Genomic DNA, 25715 nt, shown 5'->3' with positions numbered 1-25715 from the left:
CAGCTCACCGTCGTTTGGAGACCATAACACAACCGACGTTAATTGGTTATGTTTTTCGTCCTGAAATCTGAGATAAACAGGTAACGCCTGGATCAGGTAAAACCCAGAGAGATAAACGGGTTTTAAGTCAATGAGCAGCTCTATTAGAACTTTAATAGTGTCTGCATGTACCTATACCCCCCTCTCACACACACACCGACCCACCCACACACACACGCACACACACACACACTCACACGCACACACACACACACACACACACACACACACACACACACACACAGTCATACACACACACACACACACACACACACACACACACACACACACACGCACACACAAACACGACGCTTCCTGCGTCATTCACTCCCTCCCTCATTCCATCCCTAACTCCTTTCGTCCTTTTACAAAACCGGAACCCCCTACTCAACCCTCGCCCCTGGTCCACTCCGAACCCCCCATCTTTGCCCCCCCCCAAAAAAAAAGAAAAATCCTGATGAACCCTTTTCCCTCTCACTTCCCCTCTCTGTTAAACTTAAGATAGCCACCAAAGCTGCACTTGAGAACAATTCGCTAGACGTCAGTCGGTTATGTTAATGAGATTTCTTCAGCTAATCGGAAGACATTCTCTAGAGAACCTGAATAGAAACATACATCTCGGCGACATTGACTTGCAGCTGTTTTGAAGACACATAAGCGTCGTGCTCGAAATCAGCTGCCGTCAGCCTCTCAAAGACTATCATTTAAATTAACTCCTTTTTACGATGCCAAAAATATGAATTGTATTGGAGCGCTGTATTTATTACATTCCAAGAATTGGAATGTAATACTGATTTTTTTTGAAATCCAGGAACTGGATTGTGATGGTGCTCTGTCTTTTTTATGACTCGATGATCAGTATTGTTGAAGCGTCTATTTTCTATTGGTAATTTTGTTGAAGGGTTTTTGAAACAGGAAGTGAAATATGTGTAACTTAAGTTTTTAGGTCAAATTGCTGAAAAACTTGACGAGCAGAGAGAAGAGAGAATGATTTTTTTGTTCATGTCGCTTTTTTGCGATAGATTAAGAGAAGTACGCATAAAAACATTTTCGATAACAGCAAAAAAATTTTTGATCCTGTCCAGATTCTTGAAAATAATAGTTTAACTCCAACATTTTCAGTCAAATGTGTTTTGCCGAATTATCTAACGTAGCAACTGTGCGTTTGGAAGCATCTTTGACCTTGTGAGCCAAAAGTTTTACGTTGCATTCATTCTTCAGCTATTTTTACCAATTTGCCTTTTTTCAAGATTTTTAAGCAGTTTCGCCTACTGCTTTTGGTTTGGTGGTTCTAATTTTAAATTTTTTAAATCCATTCTCATTCAGGAGCTGTTTTTAAGGGGTTGCGTTTATGAAGGCTCATTTGAAAGCTAGACCTGACTCTTTTTACTGAAATAATTTCTTTATAAATAGATTTTTTTCTGGCTTCATTCTTTGCATTATTCAATCGTTGTTTAATTTTTCTCAGCCGAAATAAACATTGATGAGGTATTTAAAAGAAGATTCAGTTAACATTTTTTGCCGGTTAATGGCTTATAAATCACATAAAAACCAGACAGGGCGATTAACAATTAAATAATTTTCACATTTTTTTAAAGATTGTTCTGCTCATTTTTTCATTTTTAGAGACTTTTGTACCACGCATAGGATGACAGATTAGTCTTTAAAAAACTAAACTATAGAAAATTTTACGGCTGGAAAATTGCATTCGAGCACTTTCAGAATAAAATTTTTCAGAAAATTTAAGAACTTTTTTTCTGCCTGTTGTCATCTCTTTTCTCTTTCCTGGGTTACTCTCTTTATGAGTTAAAATTTTTTGCCTATCCATCGGTTTATGCCCTTAATTGCAAACTACCTTTATTAAAAGAATTTCTCTGTCATATATTAGTTTTCGAGAAGAAAATTCAATTGATTTTTATCAGATGCTATTTAAGATTTATCATTCGGGTGTTTTTCTCATGTTCGTTTTCTTGTAATTTTTTTCAAACTATTGAGTAAAAAACGTAGGAGCTACTTTAAATTTAAGAGGAAGATCAGTTTTCCTATTCAAGTCATTTCTGGGTTTTTTCGGCTATCTCTCCGGATTTCTTTTCACACATTTTCCAATAATTTTGATCTATTGAGACGGAACTAACAGGCAAAATCCAAGTACGGGCAATGAATTGCAATAGAGGAATTCAGCTAACTTTAGGCGCCAAAATTCATGAAACTGCTGTAAGGCCTTAATTCAAAATAAAAAAATTGAGTTTTTCGCTGCTCTCAAGCTCTGAATTCTGCAATTTTTCCTTTTTTATCAATTGCCTGTAATTTTCTTTTATTTTGGTTTTATTAACAGTTGATCAAACTTTATATGGCTAATATGCTATTCCAATTGATTTTGTATGCTAATGTTTTTCGTTTATTTTGTTGTTCATGCCAACTGCAACACCAGAGTCTGAGTAGTTTTCGCCGATTTTGTAACGTGTTAGAAAATTTTTAAATAATCAATAAAATAATTTTACAAAAAAGAAAAAATGGACAATCTGGATATCATTAAAGTCTGCCATTTTTTATTACCTTTTGCTACTTTTTTAAGTTTTTTTGAATTACATCATTTTTAAGATTTGATTTGCGTTTACTGATCTACGAAAAATTTTTCAGGCTTAAATTTGCGTCAACGGGTTACTTTTGATGAACCGGATAAAATTTTGAGGATATAGACCTCGCAAATTTTAGGACAACTTTTCTCAATTTTTATTTTCTTTTTTCAAGTTTTTTTTGGTTTTTTTTTTAATTTCTTCACATCTTCAAATTGTTTTCGTTTAATTGTTTCATTCAAATAAAATTTTGAGGATATAAACATCGCAATTGTTAGCATAATTTTTATCAACTTTTGTTTCTTTATTTTTCAAGTTTTTTTGTTTTAACTTTTTCCCTTCTTCAAATTATTTTTGTTTAGGGGCAACAAAACTTGTTTGAAGCGATGGTACAACGATTGTAGAGATCAGATGTTTTCAATACAGATGATTTTTTGAAAAAAATTTCTAAGATTTTTAATGCCATTTTCTAATTTTGAGCTGTATTAAAATTTTGTGTTTGAGGCATTTTCTACCCCTGTTTGGTTCGTAAAAAATCCGAGTTTTTATTTTAGCCTCACGTTTTCCATTTTGTAGCTCTTAGCTAGAAATTGACAGCTAAAATAACTTAGTATCTTCTATTGTAACGTAATTAATTTGTAAGGGTTTGCGTTTATGAAGGCTCATTTGAAAGTTAGATTTGACTCTTTTTACAGAAACAATTTTTTTTAAAACAAATATTTTTCTGGCTTCATTCATTGCATTTTTATTCGTTGTTTAAATTTTCTCTGCCGATGTTAATCTTGATGAGGGATTTAAAAGAAGATTTATATAACAAATTTTGCCGGATAATGGCTGAGAAATCACTTAAAAACAAGAAAGGGCGATTAACAACCAAATAATTTTCACACTTTTTTTAAGTTTGTTCTGCTTATTCTTTTTTCATTTTCAAAGGCTTTTCTACCATGCAAAAGATGACCGATTAGTCTATAAAAAACTAAACTATACAAAATGTTATTGGATGACGCCTGGAAAATTGCATTCGAGCATTTTCAGAATAATGTTTTTCAGAAATTTTAAGAACTTTTTTATTTCCGTTGTCATCTCCTTTCTTTTTCCTGGGTTAATCTCTTTATGAACTAAAATTTATTGCCTATCCATCAGTTTATGCCGTTAATTGCAAACTACCTTTATTAAGAGGTTTTCTCTGCCATATATTAGTTCTTGAGAAGAAAATTCAATTGATTTTTATCAGTTGCTACATAAGATTCTTCATTCAGGTATTTTTCTCATGTATTTTTAGTTGTATTTTTTTCAAAATATAAAGTAAAAAACGTGGGAGCTACTTTCAATTTGTCAGGAAGATTAATTCTGTAATTCAATTTTTTTCTGGATTTTTTCGGCTGTCTCTCCGGATTTCTTTTCACACATTTTCCAATGATTTTGATCTATTGAGACGGGACTAACAGGTGAAGCCCAAGTACGGGCATTGAGTTGCAATAGAGGAATTCAGTTAACTTTAGGTGCTTAATTTGCTGAAAACGCTGTTAGGCCAAAATTTGAAATAAAAAATTGCAGTTTTCTCTGCTTTCAAGCTCTGATTTCAGCATTTTTTTCTTTTTTCCAATTGCCTTTAATTTTCGTCTATTTCGTTTTTATTAACCGTCGATCAAAGTTTATATGGCTAATATGCTATTTAATTGATATTGTATGCTAATGTTTTTTGGTTTGTTTTGTTGTTCACGCCAACTGCAACACCAGAGTCATAGTAGTATTTCCCGATTGTGTAACGTTTTTAAAAATTTTGTCAATTTTTGGTTGTTTTCAATTTTATAAAGCGAAAAAACTTTGTTTGACTTAAAACTGGGTCAATAAAACAATTTTACGATAATGAAAAAATTCGACAATCTGGATATCACTAAATACTGCCATTTTAAAGTACATTTTGCTACTTTTTTAAAACTTTTTTGAATTACATCATTTTTAAGGTTTGATTTGCGTTTACTGTTCAACAAAAAATTTTTTAGGCTTAAATTTGCGTTAACGGTTTACTTTTGATGAACCAGATAATTTTTTGAGGATATAGACCTCGCAAATTTTAGGACAACTTTTCTCAATTTTTATTTTCTTTTTTCAAGTTTTTTTTGGTTTTTTTTTAATTTCTTCACATCTTCAAATTGTTTTCGTTTAATTGTTTCGTTCAAATAAAATTTTGAGGATATAAACATCGCAATTGTTAGCATAATTTTTATCAACTTTTGTTTCTTTATTTTTCAAGTTTTTTTGTTTTAACTTTTTCCCTTCTTCAAATTATTTTTGTTTAGGGGCAACAAAACTTGTTTGAAGCGATGGTACAACGATTGTAGAGATCAGATGTTTTCAATACAGATGATTTTTTGAAAAAAATTTCTAAGATTTTTAATGCCGTTTTCTAATTTTGAGCTGTATTAAAATTTTGTGTTTGAGGCATTTTCTACCCCTGTTTGGTTCGTAAATAATCCGAGTTTTTATTTTAGCCTCACGTTTTCCATTTTGTAGCTCTTAGCTAGAAATTGACAGCTAAAATAACTTAGTATCTTCTATTGTAACGTAGTTAATTTGTAAGGGTTTGCGTTTATGAAGGCTCATTTGAAAGTTAGAATTGACTCTTTTTACAGAAACAATTTTTTTTAAAATAAATTTTTTTCTGGCTTCATTCATTGCATTTTTATTCGTTGTTTAAATTTTCTCTGCCGATGTTAACCTTGATGAGGGATTTAAAAGAAGATTTATATAACAAATTTTGCCGGATAATGGCTGAGAAATCACTTAAAAACAAGAAAGGGCGATTAACAACCAAATAATTTTCACACTTTTTTTAAGTTTGTTCCGCTTATTCTTTTTTCATTTTCAAAGGTTTTTCTACCATGCAAAAGATGACCGAATAGTCTATAAAAACTAAACTATACAAAATGTTATTGGATGACGCCTGGAAAATTGCATTCGAGCATTTTCAGAATAATGTTTTTCAGAAATTTTAAGAACTTTTTTATTTCCGTTGTCATCTCCTTTCTTTTTCCTGGGTTAATCTCTTTATGAACTAAAATTTATTGCCTATCCATCAGTTTATGCCGTTAATTGCAAACTACCTTTATTAAGAGGTTTTCTCTGCCATATATTAGTTTTTGAGAAGAAAATTCAATTGATTTTTATCAGATGCTACATGAGATTCTTCATTCAGGTATTTTTCTCATGTATTTTTAGTTCTACTTTTTTCAAAATATTAAGTAAAAAACGTGGGAGCTACTTTAAATTTGTCAGGAAGATTAATTCTCTAATTCAATTCATTTCTGGATTTTTTCGGCTGTCTCTCCGGATTTCTTTTCACACATTTTCCAATGATTTTGATCTATTGAGACGGGACTAACAGGTGAAGCCCAAGTACGGGCATTGAGTTGCAATAGAGGAATTCAGTTAACTTTAGGTGCTTAATTTGCTGAAAACGCTGTTAGGCCAAAATTTGAAATAAAAAATTGCAGTTTTCTCTGCTTTCAAGCTCTGATTTCAGCATTTTTTCTTTTTTCCAATTGCCTTTAATTTTCGTCTATTTCGTTTTTATTAACCGTCGATCAAAGTTTATGTGGCTAATATGCTATTTAATTGATATTGTATGCTAATGTTTTTCGGTTTGTTTTCTTGTTCACGCCAACTGCAACACCAGAGTCATAGTAGTATTTGCCGATTGTGTAACGTTTTTAAAAATTTTGTCAATTTTTGGTTGTTTTCAATTTTATAAAGCGAAAAAACTTTGTTTGACTTAAAACTGGGTCAATAAAACAATTTTACGATAATGAAAAAATTCGACAATCTGGATATCACTAAATACTGCCATTTTAAAGTACATTTTGCTACTTTTTTAAAACTTTTTTGAATTACATCATTTTTAAGGTTTGATTTGCGTTTACTGTTCAACAAAAAATTTTTTAGGCTTAAATTTGCGTTAACGGTTTACTTTTGATGAACCAGATAATTTTTTGAGGATATAGACCTCGCAAATTTTAGGACAACTTTTCTCAATTTTTATTTTCTTTTTTCAAATTTTTTTTGGTTTTTTTTTTTAATTTTTTCACATCTTCAAATTGTTTTCGTTTAAGGAGAAAAAACTTGTTTGAAGCGATGGTGCAACGATTGCAGTGATCAGATGTTTGCATTACAGATGAGTTTTTGAAAATATTTTCTAAGACTTTTAATGCCATTTTCTGATTTTGAGTTGAGTTGAAATTGTGTGATTGAGACATTTTCTACCCCCTGTTTGGCTCGCAAATAATCCGAGTTGTTACTTTAGCCTCACGTTTTCCATTTTGTAGCTCTTAGCTAGAAATTACCAGTTTAAATTCAATAAAATCCTTCATTGTAACGTAATTAGTTAAGTTAAAATCAATGTAAAAATTTTTATTTCTTTTTAATTTTAACTGCAATTTTGCAACGTGATTTTGTTACGAGTTGCCAGTTTATCAAGAGCCTTTCTTGCTGATGCGGTCTTAAATCTTTTTTAACAACACGGAAATGATTCTGGGAACAAAAACATTAATAATATTATTAGCCAACTTTTAGCGATAACCAACTTTTGTGGTTTTTGCTGTTGCTTGTTGTCTGTGTCCAGAAAGATGACTGTAAAAAGCCAATTTGTGTTTTGTTTATTTGCTTAAAAAAACAATTGCGAATTTTTGTTTAAAATTTAATCGTGCTCGTTACCTTAAAGACCAGATTTTGCACGATGTGTTATCCAATTCCTCTGTTAGCTAATTGAGGAGTTTTGAAGGCATCCATTCAATTCGTTGATTGTAATTTAGGACTTGTTATGCTTCGTTTTTTGTAAGATATTCTCAAACCCTTCACCATAACTTTGGTTTTTCACAACAGGACAAACCAGTAACTCCCGTGATTTTTAAATTTAATCAGATTTCTATAAATGGCTTTAGTATCTCTTCAAGTGCTTAGATTGCTGCTGCTGATGGGACGGCCTTAATTCAAATTTAAAAGTTTTCCAGGAGTTTTTGAGCCTAAAATAGTGCCTTCTATTACGTTTTTGTTGTCATTTTTTGATTTTTGTGTCCAATTTGAAATGAAGAAACGTTTGTCAAAGTTGATATGTGTCTTCTGAAAAACATTATAACTTTTTTATCCTTCTTTGAGCTGCATGTTTTGGTACTGAAAACATTAACCCTCGAAATGATGCTAATTTTTGCTATTTTTAGAGTTTTTGAAAATTTCGTAAGTTTTTTTAGTTGTTCAGCCTCAGGGGTCATAAAATCTCCTCTATGGTTTGCAAATTGATTGCTGCTTAGTTTCTAGAGGCAATGGAATATTTTTGGAGACTTTTAGGAAGTTTGATAAGCTTTTGGTAAAATTTGCCGTTTTTTCAATTTTCTGGAAAATTTCATTATTCGAGTTTATCGACATTTATAGGCCAGTAAAATTTTTTAATTTTCGCCATTTTTTTAGTGGATAGTTCAGTTTGGAGGCAAATATGATTTTAGCATAAATTACAAACTTTAATAATTTTTACAAATTTTGTTCTCAAAATGTTTGTCATAATTCTTGAGTTTTGTTGATTTTTTGTGGCTAATAGACTCCTACCAAGGCTTCTTCGTGGGTTAGTGGATATAATAAAATGAATAAAATATGGCCTTTTGGTTTAAATTTTCAAGAATTTCAGCTTCAGGTATTTTAGCAATACCTTTGTTCAGTTTTTTATTATTTTGATTTCTCATTTTTTGAGACGGCATTGTTCAGTGTATCCACTGCTCACGTATAGTAGTTCTAAGTTTTCCGTTCATTTCTTTGGATTTTGTTACAAGACCTGTCCTGCTGTTGTTAATATCTTTTCACAATTCTCGCAATCTTTTCCTTGAATGCTGAGTCAAATTTAAATGGTCTTAACTCAAGCTGCATTATTAGAGACGTAAAATAGGAGTAGTGTTAAGGCTTGGGGTTTTCTCAAAGTACTTTTTAAACTCATTTTCTGTTCTGAGAACAATGTTTTTTTCTCGAGCGGCATTTTTACTTCTGCTTCTGCTTTTTTGTCTTCATTTTTCGTACGAACAATTTTAAAAAAAGCAACATGAGGTTTCTATTAAGGTGTGTTTGAAATTGTTTAGACATCCAAAATTGCAAATTTTGTAATATTGTTTCTCAAAGACTTTGACTGTATTTGCCTTAATGAAGTGTAAGTAACTTTTTTGGAAATTGCATGTTTTTGAAGTTCATTTTTGTGTTTTTACTATTCATTGTCATAGTTCTCAATAGCTCTAAATTGATGCATATTTACATTAATTTTGTTGACTTAAGTTGAAATTGGGGGTTTCATCGACCTTGACAATAACTGTTTTGGAAAATAGTTTTAGCAAACTTTTGGAATTTAACATCGTTTGGAGTTTTTGTTGTGTTCTGCCAATTATTCTCATTATGGAGAACTGTGTAAATATCTTTTAAGTCCCAATTTATTCCTTTTGAAATGTTATTTTTCTTATCTAACGGTTTCCATTAAGTTGATGCCACCTCATTCAAAAAATGTTTGTGTTTTTCGGATCTAACAGTTTTTATGTCAAAAATTGGTGTTGGACAAAGTGTTCAAACTCTGGTTGCAAGTTTCTTTGACTTTGATGCCACTCATTTTCAAGGAAACTGGCAAAGATCGTTTTTGTCATTTGTGTTGTCGTTTTACTTTGTCTTCAGTGGTTCTCTATCAGGTTGGTGTTTACTGTATAAACTCCCAATGTACAAAGTTCTTTCGAGGCGATCAATGATGGGAATAACAGCTTCGATAACATCTATTTTGTAGAAGAAATGAGGTATTTTTTTCAAGTTTTGTGGTCCGTTTACTTTCGTACACGTCTTGGTAGTTGATTTATTTATTATCCGGGGCAGTTTTTTAAGGAAGCTGATACGGTTGTCCTCGCTTGCTTCAATTTTTTGAGTTATGATTCAGGAATTGTCCTGCTATGTTTTCAATTCGCTTTTTCTTTTATCACTTTTAGGTTTACATAAGTCACGACTTTCACCGTTGATTGCTGAAAAAACTCGAACTAAACCTCTAAGTCATTATGCCTAATTAAACCCCACCCAACGCCCATACCCTGTCTGCATCAATTGAGCTATCTGTTTTTAAAAACATTTTCTATAGTTTTATTAGGCAGTTATTTTTTTTTCTTTTTGACTTTACTTTATTAAGATTTCAGGTGTCCTCAATGTATGCTGCTAGCTGCTAGAGAATACTATACAGTTTTTTTGTCAGCCTATTTAAAGGCTGAAGTTATATATTTGTTTGACCTAATTAAATGGCGAACTAATACAGTCGACTTTTCGACCGTTTTTGAGAAATAGATTGTCAATATTTCTTTCTCTAACTGATTCAATCAAAACGTCGATCTCTAGGGTCAATAATCGCTTTTCTGCTGTTTGTCGGCTATGTTTTCCAATTCGCCTGACCACTATTGTGCATTTTCGTTTTTTATTTGTATCCACATATGTTTAAATAGCATTAATAGCGCTGGAATTTTTTGTTTTTTCCTAATCCTCAATGCCTCTCCGACGATGTTTGTAGCAATATTAAAATTGCTGGTTTTTTTACTACTCAAAGAAAAATAGCTGTATTATACAAGGTTTTACGACTGAAAACAGTTATAAGTATCCTACAGGTTTTATTTAGCTCAGTGACTTGAAAATTTAGCCTTGTTTTTGGACATTGACTCATGTTCTTACACTCTAAAAAAGGTTCAAGTAAATTTACCTGAACCAAGTTCAGGTAACTAGAAGTTCAGGTGAAGTTCAGGTGTAAAAGCACCTGAAATACACCTGAACTGTAGTTCAGGTAAATTTTCACCTGAACAAGTTCAGGTGTGGTTACCTGAAAATACCTTTTCTGCATTCAGCAGTGAAACAACAAAATTTTAGCAGTAAACTAAAACACAATACCAATATAAACTTTAGTAGAAATATCAACACATTTATTAGGCAGTGTCCAGCTTTTTTTAAATTTTGCAAAGTTACGGATAAATTTATTATCAAATTTTCCGACTCTTCAATTCCACTGATAGTATTTTGGAAGTATTTTTGGAACCATTAGGGGTTTCTGAAATGAACAACCATAGCGAAGTTTTAAAGTAACGGTTTAAAGAAACTTTTAAATTTTTGAAACAATCACAACAGGAAACGCAGTGGCTTTAAAGTGGATCAACTTGAATTCAAACTCTCTTACTAATATATTAAATCAAAAACTAGTATTCCTGCTTAAAATAGACCTCTGGAAAACTGGATTACACAAATATGCAAATATGTAAAAAAAAATTCAGGTAAAATTCAGGTAAAATTACCTGAACTGTAAAAATTACCTGAACAGTTCAGGTGTTTTTTCAGTTAAATTTCAGGTAAGTTCAGGTAAAAGTTCAGGCAGTGATACCTGAATTTTTCAGGTAAATTTCAGGTAAATTTCAGGTGTGTTCAGGTAGGGTTCAGGTGAGATAAATCTACCTGAACTGTTCAGGTAGATTCAGGTATTTTTTCAGGTAAATTTACCTGAACCTTTTTTAGAGTGTAGAACCTCCTTTTTAGAAAGTCTTTTTTTGAAAATTGTATTTAATAATAGTATTTTTGCTAATACATGTAATAAAAAATTGCTGGTGGCTCTGAAGCTCGAAAAGTTGTTTTGAGCTGTTTATGTCCGATGACAGTCCCTTTACCTATCCAAACAACAACAACAATAACCCCACTTTAGCCCCACTTCGCTCGTTCTCACCTCACACAATCCTCACCACAAATACTGCCTACTCCACATTACCTACCACCCCGCGCATCACCTACTGCAATCCCAGCTACCAACCGCCGCCCACCAAACCTTGTCGCCCCTTAACCCATCTCTCTACTCCCAAACCTCCCACTGACTCCGGAGCATACATTTTCCTTTTATTTCCGAGCAAGAAACTTTCCTTTGTCAATGTATTTGTCTCGCGCTATCTCCATCCTCCCATATTTCATTCAACCCATAGAGCGGACAATATCCTGGATAATGTTTTGGTTGATAAGGATACCCAGGTCGAGGTGGCCAGACCGAAGTGACCCCTGATCAGACGAGTTTCGAGCGCACACATGTTCCGGGTGCGCTCGAATTACATGGTATGGAAAAAGCTTCGAGGATTATAATTACAATTATAATCCTTATATTGACATCTTCGCGGACAGCAATTTTCGTTTGAGCGATCAATTCCCAATCATCTTTGAATGTTTTTAATTAAAAAAATTGCTTCAACTGATGCTCCACTTCAATCAGCGTTTCCTTTTCAACTCTCACTGTGAGCTATTCTACTATCCCTCCATACTGTTCACTGTCAAAACAAAACGAAACTTTGCGGTGAAAAGGCATCCAAATTCCCTCGGCTTTCATTTTATAGAAACTTATGTTCTCATGAAAACAGTTCCATGACTCAATATAGTTTGATGAAGTAGCTGTTGGCTGGCCAGTCAACTATGGCCAGTTTTTCTATGCTGTTGGCAAAAAATTTTTTAAGACGCTAGAAAAAATGAAAAAGTCGCGTAATATCTGATAAAAGCTCGTATTCACATTTTAAATGCAATAACCACTATGTAAACTCGGTAGGAGAAAACTGCAATAATTCATTTTATTCTATCAAAAATACTGCCACTAAATAAGTTCACTTGGTTTCACCAAAATGCAGCTGTTTTGTCCATACTGAGAATCTCGTATATATTGAGAAAACCGATAAAAAGTTAAAATTCGAAAATCAGTTATTAATTTTCAACAGAAAGAATCTCAGTTTCATGAAAAGATTAAACCATCAGCCTCAGTTAACATAAAATTCATCTGATGGCTCCATGGTCCTACTTTCATTGAAACTCAATGGAACAGAAAAATGCCAAACTGTAAACTTTAAAAATTGAAAATACACGGTGTCCAATCACTAAAGACCATAAATTAATGGAAAAAAGTTTTATATAAATCCATATGTGCCTCAATATAAAGCCCAATCGTAATGCCAGCATTAATGAGCTTTAATCAGAAGGATGCAAAATACAAGTATTACATCAATTTCACAATAACACGATGAACTTTTGAGTTAAAACTCCAGAAAAATTCATTTGTTCAATCGGGAGTTCAATTGTCCTCTCATTCTTTTCTCGTGAGTTCAACTTTAATGACCAGACCTCGAAAGAACAACTCAGAACTCAAGAAATCACCCAAGGGTTACTAAAAAGTCTCAATTTTAAAGACAACTAAACTGTTTAAGGAAAAAATTACCTAGTTTGATTTATGGTTTTTTAAACTATCGGGGTGAACTTCTTTACCCAACTCGGTGAGAAGACAAGGGAACTTGCAACAACTTTGAGTTAAATCGAAACAAAACAGCAAAATCCATGAAAACCATTTTTTGTCCAGTGAGTGTTTCAAGTAAAAGCGTCTATGCACCATAACATCACTTGTGGCGGCTTTAAAATCATTTGAATAAGTTAAAGAAAACCAAAACTGCCGTCACGTTTCACGTGTGAAGAAACTCTGTACTGCAATTTGTACAAAAGTTTTTCTCGGCACTCAAAAAGCAGCTTGACATATATTTACGCATTGAGACTACTCATTATTTTGATCCCGTTACTGTTTCAGTTCATTGAATTCACGGATTTATTTTCCTTTCTAGATATTGTTGAAATGCTGAAAGGTGTTATAGAGCTCAAAACTAAATGGATCTCAAAATTATCATAAATCCGTTCGATTTTAAAAACAACATAAACGTGTAATAACTGACTATTTATCGGGCCACTCGCTTAAATACAGCGCAAAAATTGTTCAATTTTTAACAAAAATTGGTAACAAAGTGTCTAAAATTGATTGAAAATTTTTCTGAAGTAAACAAAGTTTTCGAGATGATTTTGTTAGGTCATAAAAATTCCAACAACATTTTTCATGAAAATGCACTCTAAAAATTTATCGTGTGAATTCAACAAAAAATCGTGTATTTTTACCCGATTTCTCGCGTAAAAAGAATCACACGACAAAAGGTCGATTTACACGAGAAACCATCTAAGTTTACGCGATTCTCTCGGGGTTAATCTCAGGATTTCTCGTGTGATTCACACGATAAATCATGTAAAATTCGAACGATTTCTTGTGTGTTCTCAACCAAATTTTTGTGTGAAAACCACACGATTTTTCGTTTGAAAACACATGAAACATTGGTTTGAAACACACGAAAAATTGCATGAAAATTACATGATTGATCGTGTAAATCACACAAAAAATCTTGTGGTTAAGCCCGAGAGAATTGTGTAAACTTACATGATTTCTCGTGTAAATCGACCTTTTATCGTGTGATTCTTTTTACGCGAGAAATCGGGTAAAAATACACGATTTTTTGGCCAACTTCACATGATTTCTCATGTAAGATTTTTTTGGTTCAGCAACCGCAAATTGGTTTAGAAATCACTACAACTGAGAGACAGCGGTTCAATTTAAATACAAATTAGGGCTTCAGTTGTAGAACTGGAAGTAGAAACAATCATTGGCACGAAACGCCCGGGCTGGTCAAAATTATGACCCAACTGCGAAAAAAATTTCTCTGAAAACTACAAACAGTATGCCTCAACTGGTAATTATTATGGCCCAATTTTTATGCCAAAACCCAGCAAGAAGAGAAGTCAAAGCAATGAACATTGAAAGTTTTTTGTAATTTTAGAAAAATTTGTACAAGGTTGAATCGAAGAAATGACGTCGTGCGAATCTTACGTTACTGTTGTCTCAAATGCAACCTCCTAGGAAAATTGATCGTTGACCTATCAGTCTGATGCTGATTTTAAAACATTAGCAACATTTGCAGAAAAAATTGATCTAAAAAACATGGGATTGAACGCCTCGAGCTGCTCGGAAATCTCGTAGCTAATATAAATGAGGAGTTTATTGACATTCCTTAATCGCGAGTCAGAGGTTTAGTGAGCATTGGAATTAAAAAGAGGGCTAGTCAAAAACGCCAAAAAATGTGACAGTGATTAACTCTTAAAACATACTATTGCTTCAGCTGTAGAACAGAGAAAAAACAAATAATTGCACATGTTTCGTGTTGGTCAAAGTTATTGCCCAACTGCTAAAACATTTTCTGTAAAAATTACAAACATTATTCCTCAACTGGTCATTATTATGGCCCAGTTTTCATGCCAAAACCCAGAAAGAAGGGTTGATTTGTAGAAATGACGTAGAGCTAAGCTTACTTTACTGTTGTCTCAAATTCAACCTCCACCTCCTAGGAAAGCTGATCATTGAACTATCAATCTGATTCTGATGTTAATACATTAGCAAACGAAAATGAATTAAAAAACTTCGGGTTGAATGCCTAGAGTTGCTGGGAAATGCTTTAGCTAACCTAAATGAGGAGCTTATGAGCATTTATTAATCAAGAGTCAAAGGCTTAGTGAGCTTTGGAATTAAAAAGACGTCTAGTCAAAAATATCCAAAACTGTGACTGAGATTCACTCTACATACTCTACAAAATACATACTATGGCTTCAATAGTAGAACATGGAGTAGAAACAAATAGTGTCATAACATGTCTCGTGTTGGTCAAAATTATGGCCAAACTGCAGACAACTATCCAAAATCTACAAAAAGTATGCCTCAACTAATCATAATTATAGCCCAGTTTAACTGCCAAGACACGGAAAGAAGAAAAACCAAAGCAATCAACGAAATAGCCTTGAAAATTACTCGTTGTTTTAGAGCCTAAATTCTCAAGTTACAGTAGTTTTCGAGCTATACGCCTAATACGAATATTTAGGCTAAACAACAAGCTATCATGGATTCCACGTTAAGAATAAGCTTACCTTTTTTCCTGATGCTTTTGTATATGTCAATATACCATCAATGGGCAACAGTGACGATTGTGATTCAGCTTTGCTCACTTTTGTGTTGTTTGGCATTATCGGAAACGTTTTGAAAATATGTTATCATCTCTCATAAGTTGAAGCGCGCTGATTAGAAAGACAAGCCAACCTGGAGATTTTTATAAAGAAGTGACACCAACAACATTAGAAAAAATTACAGTTTCAAGACAATTGTTGAAGGAACTAATTTCAGACAAAATAACAATACAACAGCATCTACAAACAATTTGCTTCTAGAACAGTAGCTCTGTACAGGAAGTTTTCATGCATTTGTTAGCAAGCTCGCGAAGTTTTTGAAGAGGAGTTTATTTCGCAAAACGACATGACCTTAAATACATTTCTGATCGAAGCATCGATGTATGGAATAGCAGTGATAGTCTAACAGAGAATCGTATGATACAAATTTGGTCACTGAGGTTTCAGTTGTCAGATAACTTCTCGAAGTAGTTTAATATTTGAATATTTCAAGCGTAAATCCAAAGAAAACCAATTGGTTCGCCACTCGCGAAATTTTTCCAATTTTCAAAAATAATGGCTTATCAGTGCTAGGATTGTAATTGATAATAAAAACATCAAAAAGTTTAAACCATACTCCCAATCTTTTTCCTCTCTTGCATTCGTATGCAACGTTTTCCTCCAGGTTAAAGTTTTCTGCAAGAAATTTCACATTTTCTTTAGTGAAAATAATCTCACAGGGAACCAACTTTCCAGGACCAAAATCAGTCGCCAGAGAATCATCTGACAACGACCAGTGCACATATTGCTCCAATTGGTGTCTGTTGACCATAGTGTTGTAAGTATTTTTAGAATTGCACACCTGAAGTGCGAGACGTTTAAAAATCTGGTTTTTTTTATATTTTAGCACACACAGGTGGATGAAAGGTCCGGAGTGCTGTAAAACAGTTGGGTAATGGATTAGGCGATGCTGTTTGAAGATTACTGGTTAGTGAGGAAACATCTTTTTGAAATTTTGCAGGTGCTTCCCTGTTAAAAACACAATAGCCCTTTTAAAACAAGCAAGAAAAATTACACAAAAAGACTCAGAAAACGTAGAAGTGTTAGAATGCAAAAACAATTAATGCTACTTACTAATTTCATATGACAATATCACTAGGTCAGCTTCCACGAACGATGGGGACAGAAGTAGAGAGATCAAATCAAAGTAGTGAAGTAAGAAACGCCAAAGCTCATCTTGTTGTGGAATAAGGTCGCACAAAATAATAGGCAGGAACTTATAGAGCATGAAGATTTGATCTGTTTTGCCCCGTACACTGTGGTCTTTCAAAACTCTGAGCCTACAGAAATCAACCACCCCACTTTAAGTTCTGTAAAAAAAATATGAGAAATCTTTTGAGCAATTTTTATAGTTTATTGGAAAAGCTGATTTGTTAGTTCTTTTTTTCTCTGAACTTAAAGAAATGAGTCACAGTGATTAGATAGTCTGACAAAAAATTCCTTACCCCTTAGACTGCAGCCTATAACTAAGAACATCAATGCGGTATGCACTAAAGTACATCGTTTCTAAGTGGGACTTTGCTCGAACACCTTTTGACGGTTGGCAATTTAATAAAGCTTTTTCAACGTTTTTCGTGAAACTTTTGAAACTAAGCAACAGGCATTTCGATTGTTCAAAGTGCTTATTGAAATCATCAACATTTGGCAGACATATTTCGCAGCAAAACGCTTTTGAGAAGCTCTTTACAAAACATAGCGCCGAATGATACTCAGCATTGTCAGCTACAAACGAGAATTGAGCTCCAGTGCTAGTAATTTTCGTACGCTCATCAGTTACGACATTGAATGGTTCTTCCAAGCTCTCCAAAGCTTTACTGACTCTAGAAAGGATCATCTTCTAACCATAGCGTTGCAAATCTAAGGTGTTACAGACCGCAGCAAGGTTTACTGCTCGCGCTTGCTGCGTCAACTACGGAGGAAGATTTTTAAGAGTCCAATAAAAACAAGTAACTTTGTGTATGGTTCTGCGGGACCCAATTGGGTTAGCTTGTTCGAAATCATCTGAGTACAATTATAAGCTAAGCTTAAAAGCGTGAGGGGTCATCTCCACATCTTCAGGTAGAGGCAGATCAAATGGAGTTTCATTGTTTTCAAACGACTTAGCCTGCTGAATGTCGATTAAAAGACCTTGGTCAGTTACTTTTCTCAAAAGTTCGTTGTAACTAAAAATCTGATGCGCGACTTTGTCATTTTTCAGGAGCATATTTTTCAAAACATTTGAAATGGGGACAAAATAGCACGCTTGTTTTACACAGACATAAATTGGGCGGCCAAACTTGAGTTTGATTTCCTGCCTCGTGCCGAGAGTCACTTCTTCTTCAGATACGTAGTTGCTTTGTTTCCGCACAAATTTTTGGAGTTCATTGCTATTTTTTGTATTACAAATTTTACTGTTGCAAAAAGCACCACATGAAAGCTCGAAATTTTTTGAGCAAAATCCAGAGGGAGCAGCTAAGGAGTTTTAAATAATTTGAAAGATTGACTCGAACAAAAGGTTGAAGCAGCTCTCAAAATGATCAAGGAACTTGAATGCGTTGCTTAAAGTGACTGAGGAAGATGATAATACACGTAGTAGAAGTTCATCGCCCGCTTCACCTCGGGCAATTTTTTGGATAATTTTAAAGTGTTTTTCAAAAGTTTCTACTGTCTCATTGGGAGTTTCTGACTCTGAAACGAAGTTTTCGTTCTCCTGCACGAACTCATCAGATTGTTTTGTTTTTGATGAATGACTTCGAACAATATGTATCCGAAGGCACTTAGGCGAGGAATAAAAACGAGGACAGAAAAGACGGAAGATTTTGTCAAAACTGTGGTCTAGGGAAAGATGGATCAAAAACTGCTCCGGCTTTTAGTGATTACAAATCAATTATTTTTTCTGCACAGAGTGGACCGTTTTTCAGAAAGTGTTTTCTTTACTTCATTTAAGATCCTTTTGTTTGATGCCGAAGGTACTGCTACTTTTGAAGGCTGTCTTTTATTGAGGAATGATGAACTCTGAAGTTCCAACACCGCATCAATTTCACTGTCAGAAGATTCCCAGCCTTGTTGAAAATCTTGGAGCTCACTAGAGACGCTTTCTTGACTAGAAGGTGCAATTGACAGAGCTTGTGAATCCCAAACAGCACTGGAAACAAAATCCGATTGAGAAATCATCAGTTTATTCTGAATATCTGGCAAATGTTTGTCAAAATGACGCACAAAGCTTTGACGGAAGCGAAAAAGGTGTTGACAAACCGGGCAAGGAATCTGCGCCTCGAAACGATGATGTAGCTTCATGTGATACATCATATCAGTCACATCAATACATTTTCGTAAATTGTATAATTAAGTGAAAATTCCTGTCTTTGTTCATTCCCCCAGAAAGTTTCGTAGTTCTCAATTCTACGTTGTGGGTTCCCAGTTGATTGCCGTGACAATGCATTCGAATTTTGAGAGAAATAAATATCTTCTTTGAGATCACCTGATTGCTCCATGAGCGGCAAAACTTGATTTTTTGTATTCCCGTCATCTATGTGGACTTGGTCTGGCATTTGTGTTTGTTTCTCTTAAGATCAAGAATTCTGCAGACGACTAGAGTCCAAAGGGCGACTGCTGTTTTCTGTGGAGCAACTTTTCTTTGCAGCATGAAGATCGCAATGTGGACACTGGCATGTGTTGATATCTCCATGCAAGAAGTTTTTTGCACCGTAATTGACGCAGATTTCCTCTCCTTGAGCCATGTCACTAAGGGTCACCATTCGCTCTGTTCCCATTTTTGATTTTTGTATTTTGAAGGCAACATTGGGGCGACAACAACGATTAACAAACGAGATTGGTCCCAGCATTATTCGATTTTGATGAGTGCATTGGAAAACAAATGTTGAGAAGTCAAACTCAAATAAATTCTAAAGCTTCCGACAAATTTCCAACAACTCCTTCTAATCCAGAAACAACTACACCTTTTTTATGTTTTTGTTTGCAATTACTGAGAAACCACAATGACCGCGGTCAGAATCACTCATGAACTCATTACTAGATGGTTTATAGTCTATAGATTGAAAGGAAGTTGTATAACTCTCCTCAAGAAAACAATATAGGCTATCTTGGTCGGAAAAATCTATCAGATTTTCTGCAGCAATAGCTTTGTGACTTCTTACTCCATCTCTATCAATTAGTGATTCAGTCAGACGAAAGCCAATCGACGCCAGCAGTTTGTAATTATGGACACTTGACTCAACTGTAATTTCTGCCGCCAACATTTTAAGGGAAAGTGCTTTACACTTAAAAGGTCAATATTATCGCCCTTTTTTGAGCAGAAAGCAAAAATTTCACCATTGTTTCACTCAAGATATCAAAACATCGAAAACAGAGGAATTTTTGGCGAAAACCTGAGACGATACGCTTGGCAAGTAAAATGCTTCAAAAACTTGCAGTTCATTATTAGGGCCCTGTCTCCGAGCAGCAAATAAGTCACCATAGAAGAAATCTACATTTTATAAAACTTTTTTCAAGAACAAGATGAACTAATTGAAAACTAGCACGTAATACAAAAGTAAGTTCAAACAGTTCTGTTCACTGATAAGGACAGTTTAATATGGTTCACCGTCAAAATCAAGTCAAATTCATATAATTGAGGTTTCTGTCTCCATTGAAACTGTAGCAGAATGACAATCTCAATATTTAATTTGCAAGTTCTCGTCATTAAATCTGCAGGTCATTATTATGGCCCTGCTATTAATATCTGCATTACTCTGCAAAACAGAAGCCGTGTTACAACCAGTTTAGGAGGAGAAGCGGGACAGATCATGGCGAACGCAAAAAATACTGATTTACAAGGTCAAATTCATAAGTGAAAGACATCTCAAATAAACTCATCAAAAGAAAACGCAACGATTATAACAAATTTAGTAGAAGTCTTGAAAAATGAGTGAGAAAAAAGAACAAAAAAGACAGGCAGACTAAAGCTTAGGAGTGATAGTTTTTCTTCTTCAGTCTGTGAAAAAACTTGAGCGCCCTTTTCAGTTTTTGATTTCAAGTACAAATCCAGCGTTTTAACGTTAACAAAAATTTTTCAGAGCCTGGTTATTTATTCGGCTATTCGCCTAATGAAGCACATCAGTTTCAGAGTCTTCAACTTGAAGGTCAATATAATGGCCCTTCACTTTTCATGTTGGCGTTTTTTGGCCCAAATAAGATTGAGGTTTCTATTGAAATCTTCCATTGAGGGTACTGTTTTGGGAACTGGCTTCTTCGAAACATACTTGTCCAAGTATGACCAGATAACAGATATTGAATTTGGGTACTTGAGGTTGAGACAAGTGAAGTACTTGTGACTTAACTCAACTGCATCAACCAATGTCGGGAGCTCTGCTAACTCGCGTCCGCAAACAACGTAAACCTACAAAGGATTTTGGTTATATCAAGTAAGTGTCAAGAGGTCAAAATTAAACAAAGTATAAAATACCTTGATAGAGCTTTGCACAATGGCTCCATTACAAAGATTCCATTTACCCTCAAACTCATCAAAATTGTCTTGATTCTAAACAACACTCTTTAGATCCTTTAACCGATATTTAATGAACTAGAATTATCTTACAGTTGTTTGGCTGATAAAATTCAACTTCATTCTGCATCTCGACTCAGTTTCACTCACACGACTGCTTCCAACATTCCTCTTTTGGGGAACAAGATGAGGCAGAAGAAGTAATGCCTTGACGGTCGAATTTTTTTCTAGAAAAAAAACTAAGAACATTGGAGCAGCCTTTCCCTGATTAAGAATCGAATGAAGTTTTTCATACCTTGCAAGATGGCCTCAGCTACAGCTGGAAGCTCCTCATCTTGCTCTGCCATGTACAAAATTTTCTCTCTCTCTCTCTCCTTGAAGAGGATTTCGAATGGTTTCTCAAGATCATTTTTTGTCCAGCGTTTATACACAAGGTCAACCTATGCAAAAAACAAAAAGAACCCTCTCTCCACTTAATTTTCTTAAACTTAACCAACGTGTAGCATGTGATTAAAGGACAGTCCAATGACCAAGCAGTACTCGGTGATATCGACTGCCTCTTTTGTGTTCTGGAGTGTTTCTTTCCTCTGACAAAACGTCCATGCGCGTATATTTTCACTGGACTGATCGGTCCTCGAGAAAAGTCTCTTAAGTTCTGAAAGGTCAGCAGTTTTCACTACCCGACTGCCCGATGCGTGCTTTCTCTTAAGAACGTTTGGCTGGCTGTCTATAACAACTAAAAACCAAGAAGTTTCGGATATGAGATTTCTCAACTAAAACCAAAGGAAATCATGTTTATTACCTATGTCATCGTTAGACTCATCGGACGGAGGTAAATTCTCTTTCTCTTTCATGCGCATGTTACGTAATTTGTGCTCGAAAATGCCTGATTGAAGAAATGATATCCCAACTGCAAGTTTATGCGACGGCTGGAAAAATAGGCCCTAGAAGCAAAAAACGGTCACACGCATTTAAATGAGCAATGTTATTTATTGACACTAACATATGGGTACTTTTGTCCCTCAACAACATAAGCCGGAAACAAATCAACGCACATTTGCGCATAGAAGCATTTGATTGTTGTGCTATAAAATTATCAGGTGTAACGTATCCCGAAGCAGTATTGAAAAAGACGAAAGAACATGTCGTTAACTCAAATAGAAAATTACCTCTACCATTTTCGCGCACACCGTGGACGCCAATTTCATTTTGTTGCCCTCAATTTCGGGCTTGATACCTCTTGTGAGCGCTCTAAGGTCTTCAAGCGAATCCGGCTCACGCACATTAATTGACTCGGGCGTAATGACCGGAGTTCGATCCTGCACCGGGCTACCTCCCGCTGAGTTGACAGCTGGTTTTTGCTTTCTCAATGTTTGCGTGGGAACAGCAGGTGATTCAGTTCCCGTACAAAGCGTATTACGTACGGCATAAATGACTGCGATAGGCAACCCCATTTTTTCCAGCCTATCGTCCGGTAATTGCTGGAAGGATTCCAATTGAAGAAAATTCTGCCTAACAATGTCCGGGAGTTGTGCTGTCTGCTCGGGGTCGTATCCCAGCGTCTTCACAATATCAGTCAAGGAAATTATTTAGGAAAAAAACCAGTAAACCCAGAAAAAAGGCAAACCCATGATAGCTGTGATAAGATTACTAATTCCAACATTTCGATCTCAAAAACAAAATTGATTGCACAAAGTTAAACGAAGATCATGATTATGGCTCTTCTTTACTTTGTGCAACAGATCAGCAAACTGAATTTAGGCTATCTTTACTCCCAAAAATTTAAACTATAATAAAGGTTAATATTATGGCCCTTCATTTTTTTTCATGGCAGTAAACCTAATTCTTTTCGATCTCAAAACAAAATTGCTTGCACAAAATTAAAAGAAGATCATGATTATGGCTCTTCTTTACTCTTTGAAACAGATCAGTAAAATAAACGAGGGCAAGCTTTACGCCTAAAAGTTTAAAATATAATGAAGATCAATATTTTGGCCCTTCATTTTTTTTCATGGCTTTAAACCTAATTCTTCTCGATCTCAAAACAAAATTCATTGCACAAAGTTACAAGAAGATCAAGATTATGGCTCTTCTTTACCTTGTGCAACAGATCAGCAAACTAAACAAGGATAATGTTTACGCCTAAAAATTTAAACTACAATGAAGGTCATTATTATGGCCCTTCCTTTTTTTCATATCAGTAAACCTAATTCATTTTAATCATGAAAACACAAATGATAGCACAAAAATAAAAGAAGATCAAGATTATGACTCTTCTATGCTTTCTGCAACAGATCACCAAACTAAACAAGGGCAAGCTTTACGCCTAAGAATTTAAATTATAATGAAGATCAATATTATGGCCCTTCATTTTCTTTCATGGCAGTTAAATTTAATTCCTTTTAATCATGAAAACACAAATGATAGCACACAAATAAAAGAAAATCAGGATTACGGCTCTTCTTTACTCTTTGAAACTGACCAGTAAAATAAACAAGGGCAAGCTTTACGCCTAAAAGTTTAAAGTATAATGAAGGTCAATATTACGACCCTTCATTTTCTTTCATGGCAGTTAAATTTAATTCCTTTTAATCATGAAAACACAAATGATAGCACACAAATAAAAGAAAATCAGGATTACGGCTCTTCTTTACTCTTTGAAACTGACCAGTAAAATAAACAAGGGCAAGCTTTACGCCTAAAAGTTTAAAGTATAATGAAGGTCAATATTACGACCCTTCATTTTTTTTCATGGCAGTAAACCTAATTTTTTTCGATCTCAAAACAAAATTGATTGCACAAAGTTAAAAGAAGATCATGTTTATGGCTCTTCTTTACTTTGTGCAACAGATCAGCAACCTGAATTTAGGCTGTCTTTAGTCCCAAAAATTTAAATTATAATAAATGTCAATATTAGGCCCTTCCTTTATTTTCATGGCAGTAAACCTAATTCTTTTGGATCTCAAAACAAAATTTATTGCATAAAGTTAAAAGAAGATCATGTTTATGGCTCTTCTTTACTTTGTGCAGCAGATCAGCAAATTGAATTTAGGCTATCTTTACTCCCAAAAATTTAAACTAAAATAAATGTCAATATTAGGGCCCTTCATTTTTTTTCATGGCAGTAAACCTAATTATTTTCGATCTCAAAACAAATTTGCTTGCACCAAATTAGAAGAAGATCATGATGATGGCTCTTCTTTTTTTCTATGAAACAGATCAGCAAACTAAACAAGGACAAGATTTACGCCTAAAAATTTAAACTACAATGAAGGTCATTATTATGGCCCTTCCTTTTTTTCATATCAGTAAACCTAATTCCTTTTAATCATGAAAACACAAATTATAGCACAAAAATAAAAGAAGATCATGATTATGACTCTTCTGTGTTTTCTGCAACAGATCACCAAACTAAACAAGGGCAAGCTTTACGCCTAAGAATTTAAATTATAACGGAGATCAGTATTTTGGCCCTTCATTTTTTTTCATGGCAGTTAACTTTAACTTCTTTTAATCATGAAAACACAAATGATAGCACAAAAAAAAGATCAGGATTATGGCTCTTCTTTGCTTTCTGCAACATATCACCAAACTAATTAAAACAAAAATAACGAGGCCCATGTTTCTTCAGTTTAAGTCAATTCCACATATTTTATTGAACAAAATTAGCAGCAAAGAATCATAGCTCTGTGACTACCCATCGATCGAATTTGTTTTCAAGGACTTCGATGGGTTGCAGCAGGAAAAACACTTAGCTTTGCAGCAACTTTTGCACAGGGTAATTTGAGTTGTCTCATAAAACAACTCTTCGCACACGCAACATTCGAAAGAAAGATCTTTTGTCGAACCTTTGTTTTTCCTGATTATGTAATTTAGATATGAATACTTTTTTAGAAAATTCAAGCACCAATCAACGCGAGCTATCTCTTTTTGAAGCCAGGATCTAGGCATAACCACTTTCTCCTGTAAGGTTGTCTTGTACGCAATTTTCCTAACGTCTGCTCTGGATTTCGCGTCTACAGATTTTCGGAACACATCTCTTGCAATCTCTGCTCTAAAAATTGGCCTCCTTCACCTGCTGAGAACCACTTTATTTCTTTGAACGCGTCTCTGAAGGGTAGTTCTCGGTATTGGGAACGTTTTCGAAGTTTCCCTTATAGAGGTTCCCGTTCTGCGGATATAAGACAACACCGATCTCAAAAAAACTGACCAAACTTTCTTTTTCTTGTGCATACATAACGCTTGACCATTTCAATCAGCAAAGCATGTCAACTTAGATTTGTTTTTTTTATATTAACTTTCAAAAGGAACGAAATTATAAAGATGTGAAATTTCGGAGATTAAGGACAGTGGAAAATTTTGACCAGGTAATATATTTTTTCCACAGAACCAACATAGGTAGACATGTTTTCGCGTTTGAACACGTCTAGCATCAATTAGCAACACCTTCGGACGGTCAAATGTCCGAAAAAAAGGACAACTTAGTGAGATATTATTAAAAAAAGGTGCTCTATTTTTGAAGAACAAGAGTACCTAATTATTCTAACAAGGAAATCTAGAAACAAAACACAATCCCACTTTTGTTCCACAATGGGTCGTAACAATAGACCTACAAAACCTCTAGTGCAACAGAAAACGGCTAAAAACTAACACATTTCGCTCTGGGTAGCCAAACCTGGTTGGAAGAGTTTTTTCCCTGGAAA

The 25715-nt window shown here is 34.4% G+C and overlaps 1 protein-coding gene across 1 annotated transcript in view; it reads left to right on the top strand.

Moving 5' to 3' along the window:
* Positions 1-19188, top strand: part of LOC142334971 (GTP-binding protein Di-Ras2-like) — a 61287-nt gene extending 42099 nt beyond the window's left edge. The window contains exons 4-5 of the mRNA XM_075383299.1: positions 18617-18796; positions 19153-19188. Of these exons, the coding sequence (XP_075239414.1) occupies positions 18617-18796; positions 19153-19188 (216 nt within the window). The remainder of the gene's footprint in view (positions 1-18616; positions 18797-19152) is intronic.
* The last annotated feature ends 6527 nt before the right edge of the window (positions 19189-25715 follow it).

The sequence above is a fragment of the Convolutriloba macropyga genome, chromosome 2 (genome assembly GCF_964194025.1).
Source record: "Convolutriloba macropyga chromosome 2, txConMacr16.3, whole genome shotgun sequence".
NCBI classification, from domain to species: Eukaryota; Metazoa; Xenacoelomorpha; order Acoela; family Convolutidae; genus Convolutriloba; species Convolutriloba macropyga.
This window is presented reverse-complemented; position numbering and strand designations above follow the sequence as displayed.